Consider the following 4,582-nt stretch of genomic DNA (forward strand, 5'->3'; position numbering starts at 1 on the left):
GGTTCAAGCACCTGCATGGAACACCTTCAAGAGTAAATTGGATGCTTATCTTGCTGGGATCCTATGACCCCAGCTGACTTCCTGCCCTTTGAGGGGTGGGGCTGGACTCGATCTTCCAAAGTCCCTTCCAGCCCTAATGTCTATGAAATCTATGAACCCTCTGATTTTTAAGGTGGTGGGGACGCACAGGACCTGGAAAGCAAGGCTATAGAGAAGCTATACAAGCAAGCTGATGGGAGCCAGGCAGGTCTCCATCAGAACCCAGCAGCTTTTCATAGCCATTGAAATCAGATTGTGTCCATTTTAATTGGCAGATTCCATTATTATGGTAGAATTTATTTTGATCGTGTCTGTTAATAATGCCTTTAGTCTTCATATTTTCTACTGCAGTGTAGAGCTCTTGTAGATCTAATTCACTGAACCACGTGAAAGACTGTACATTATTGCAGTCAGTGAACATAACCGAAAGCCAAATGCTCTCTGTATCTTAGTTTTACAATTCTTCTAGTTCACTCTATGCACTGTAGTTGGATTGTGTGGTTTAGCATTGGATTGAGAGAGTAATCTTGGGACAAATGCTGGATCTTGCTTTCTCTTTATATTTTGTTAAGCAGTTTGATGATGCTGTGTTATTAAAGTTAGGAATCATTTCTACTCTGCCTCTGACCATGCTAAGGGGGAATGGCTTACTAGCTCTAGGTGTGTGGCAACCCATTTAAAAAAAAAAAAAAAAAGGTGGCTACAGTTGTTGCTCTCTCAGTGGTGTTTTCAGTCTTATTGCAATTTCTGTATTTATTACTGTGCTGCTATAACAGTAGCTACGTCTCATGTATTTTTCAGCCTTTAGTGTGTACAGAACAGGAACAAGCAGGTGGGTCCCGCTTAATGGCAGTGCTCAAAAGCATAGTTGGAAGAAATGCGCGCACGTGCCCACAGGGACTTTTCCTCACTTACAATTCCCCATGAAGGGGGTAATTCATATTTGACACAAGCCGTTGTGTGTTAACCGGTTTTGTCTAGTAAAATGACATCTTACCTGCAACACCAAGGAATTTGAGCTGTAAGACTCTCTGAAGAAGGAAAGGCTTGAACTGTTAGTAGTGTAAGATATTTTTATTCAAGACTCAGAAAACAGAGGGCAGGAGGTTGTATTTGTCCCTCTTGTCATTATTAAGTCACTATTTCTGCATTGCAGCGGCATTACAGTACACTGACTTTATTTAATTCTTTTCTCTCAACCCTTATTGTACAGGATGACACTTTGTTATGTGAGTGACCATTGGGCCCAATACATCAGCTGCAATAAGCAATATGGATCAATAATGCATCCATACACAGTGGAGAAGCTGCAACTGGAATTTGATGAGCTATTTCTTAGGGCTGTTCTACATGTACTGAAGGCAAAAAGGTAGGAACTCCAAAGTGTAGCAAGTTGAGAATTGACACCAAAACTCCTTTAGAAAAGGGGTTGGAGGTCCGTGGGGAAGGGAAAGAGGTATGAAGTTGTGATGGGAGGTGAGGCCTAATAAACTGTTTGGATCCTCCAGACTGGAGAATCCCAGTGGACACCTTTGATCTGCAGTTGTGATTGAATATATTGGTAGTGTTTACTATTTTTGTGTTAATGGAGACAGGATGGCAGCACCTTCTCTCCCAATTGAGGTGTTGGCACCTAAGCTAGAAGAAATGATCTGGGCCTATAACGTCTTTTCAGGCATTGGGGTTTTATCACTACGCAAGTTATTTCAACTTGGCTTCAAATCCATCAGGTTGGGAGTCTGGCTGTTCATGTCTGAGATGCCTTATGGAACATTATCAAGCAATATGCTTTGGAAACTGTTCTTCATCATGCATTGTGCAAAAAGTGAGCACCTAGAACAGCTCTGTGCTACTGTACAGCTTGCTGACTGCAAAGAGAAACTCAAAGGTATGAATTGTGAAACCCTGGGAGTACACTTGGTTCTGTTCTGCATCCTTTCTTAATTGTATCCCACCTTCCAGTGTCCATGTGCATGTCTTCCAAAGAGCAAGAAAGAGAGTCTCTGTGTATGTCCATGTGAATGCTGCATGTTAAAATATATGAAAGAAAAGTGGCCATGCTCTCTCTCCATGCAATTTGCTTGACAACGGTTATCACAATGTCTCATTCAAACCCGATGGACGTATAATGCTGCCACTAAGTGTGGCATGCTGAAGTAGGAAAATGCTAATCGTGTGATCATTTAAAAAACAAAAGAAAAGAGGTTTAGTATTGTGCAAGCCTGTGAAGAATAGTGAACTAAAAAGTGGGATTCATGTTTCTAGCCCCCAGGGCTGTGGGTGAGTTTATGGTAGGATGGAGATTTGCCATCCTCCCATCTTCTCTATGGCAAAATGTTCTTATGATTAAATTGTTCATTGATGCCAATTGATCTTATTTATCTAATTTGATTGCTTGCCTTTACATCCTTGGAGCCAAACACAGGACTCTTCTCTTCATCTGGGCTTACTTAGAGCAGTATCATTATTCCACTTGTTCATTTAGAAATCGTATGAAAATAATTATTCTCTGCCTCGTTTATGGCAGAGGGAGAAAACATGGTCATAAGTATTAGAACGTGCAAGGAAACTTCATGACAGGTAGGTTGAGTGCACAGCTTCTCAAACAAAGTCTTCATTTTAATAGTGATTGCCGTCTTGCATCCAAACTGTCCGTCTAATTCAGCTATCTGTTTGCAACGTTAGCCAGCACTGGCTGCTTTGGAGGAAGGTGTTAGAGCAGTAGGCAGATACAAGATAATATGTCCTCCCCCTGATCTTAGTCTTAAAGAATGCCATCGTGTATCCCTACCAGAATTTCTGTGAGCAGTACCTATTCTTATTTCGCCTGTTCTTATTATCTGCATAAATGTCCGGTATTTTTTTTTTTTTTAACTCACTTAGTTCTTGGCCTTAGTATTTTTTTCATTAACATTTTAGTGCCTCATTCTGGCTGTTTATAGATGCTGTCCTTCCAGTCTGGTTCCACCATTCACTTTTTTTCTTTTTTCCCTGCTTTTCTTGCCATTTCTTTGAGTCTCCTTGACATTTGTTCTGCCTAGATCTTTGTGGGAGCACTAATAGTGTTTTATCAACAGAGGAGTTGATTGATGGGAGGAAATGAAAGAAGCCAGCATTCTTGCCTGAAGCCTTTCAGTTTGCAAGGTGCTTCAGCATCTGTCAGAAAGAGAAACTAATGAAAAAGGGGCTGTTATCCTTTTGCATCAAAGTGTTTGCTCTCAGGGCTAGTTGCAGAAGGAGAATGAGTAGATTACCAAAATCCGTGTCAGCTTTCCTTTCCAGTTTGCACTGCATGGAAGTAGTAGCATCTTGGCTGCTGGCAAATTTTTTGCCATCTGAGGGGCAGGTATGGAAGTAATAGTGTGGACTCTAAGATCACAGCCACTGCTTGACAAGGTTCCCTCTCTGCATGTAGGATGATGGGTGTGAGGGGGAGTGACAGCTAGTCCCGGAGCGGCTGGGGGAAGTCCTGGATTTTTGATAATCCCGGATTGTTGGTATCCAGATTTATGAGGTTATACTGTAGTAAAAAAGAGAATGCCAGTGCTTGCAGAAATTGCCATAAAGACTGGGCTCAAGATCAACAAAAACAATGAAAAGGCCAAGTCAAGAGAATGGTGTTCTCTTCAGTTTGGTGCAAGGCTTAATCATTTTTGTTATGTTGAGTCTGAGTGGATGAAATGAAGCCTCCCTGCTTGGTAGCATGATCTTTGGACACAACTTGGTCTTGGGACTAGGTTTGCTCCAAGTTTGCAGTCAGTGCAGAAGGACGGTAAGGGTGGCCAAAATCTGGAATGGGCTTCCAAGGGAGGTGGTGCTCTCCCTTACCTTGGGGGTCTTGAAGAGGATGCTGGATAGGCATCTGGCTGGTGTCATCTGAACCCAGCACTCTTTCCTGCCTAGGCAGGGGGTCCGAGTGCAGAGGCAGAAAAGGATCTTGGAGTCATTATAGATGCCAAAATGAACATGGGCTGACAGTGTGGGGACAGAGGAAGGCCAACCATACTTTGTCATGCATCCACAGATGCCTCTCAAACAGGTCCAAGGAGGTGATACTCCCCCTCTATGTGGCACTGGTCAGGCCGCAGCTGAAGTACTGTGCTCAGTTCTGGGTGCTGTGCTTCAGAAGTGATGTGGACAATATGGAGAGGGTCCAGAGGATCAGGGGTCAGAAGGGCAGTCCCTACGAGGAGAGGCTACGAGACCTGAACCTGTTCAGCTTCCACAAGAGAAGGCTGAGCGGGGATCTAGTGGCTGTTTACAAACTAGTCAGGGGGGATCAGCAGGCATTGGGGAAGTCCCTGTTCCCCTGAGCACTACCAGGAGTGACAAGAAATAACAGTCACAAGCTGGCAGAGGACAGAGTCAGGCTAGACCTCAGGAGGCGCTGCTTCACAGTCAGGGTGGCTAGGATCTGGAACCAACTTCCAAGAGAAGTGGTGCTAGCTCCTGCCCTGGGGGTCTCTAAAAGGAGGCTGGATGAGCACCTAGCCGCGGTCATTTGACCCCAGTACTCTTTCCTGCCATAGCAAGGGGTTGGACT

General features: G+C 43.8%; 1 protein-coding gene across 3 annotated transcripts in view; it reads left to right on the forward strand.

Annotated features, from left to right (window-relative positions):
- EPG5 (ectopic P-granules autophagy protein 5 homolog) overlaps positions 1 to 4,582 on the forward strand; it is a 67,203-nt gene that overhangs the window by 14,862 nt on the left and 47,759 nt on the right. For all 3 annotated transcript variants that reach the window (XM_019531818.1, XM_019531819.1, XM_019531820.1), the window contains exons 10-11: positions 1,253 to 1,408; positions 1,770 to 1,927. In XM_019531818.1, coding sequence (XP_019387363.1) covers positions 1,253 to 1,408; positions 1,770 to 1,927 — 314 coding nt within the window. The remainder of the gene's footprint in view (positions 1 to 1,252; positions 1,409 to 1,769; positions 1,928 to 4,582) is intronic.

This window comes from Crocodylus porosus, unplaced genomic scaffold (assembly GCF_001723895.1).
Source record: "Crocodylus porosus isolate Cpor-Errol unplaced genomic scaffold, CroPor_comp1, whole genome shotgun sequence".
Classification (NCBI taxonomy): domain Eukaryota; kingdom Metazoa; phylum Chordata; order Crocodylia; family Crocodylidae; genus Crocodylus; species Crocodylus porosus.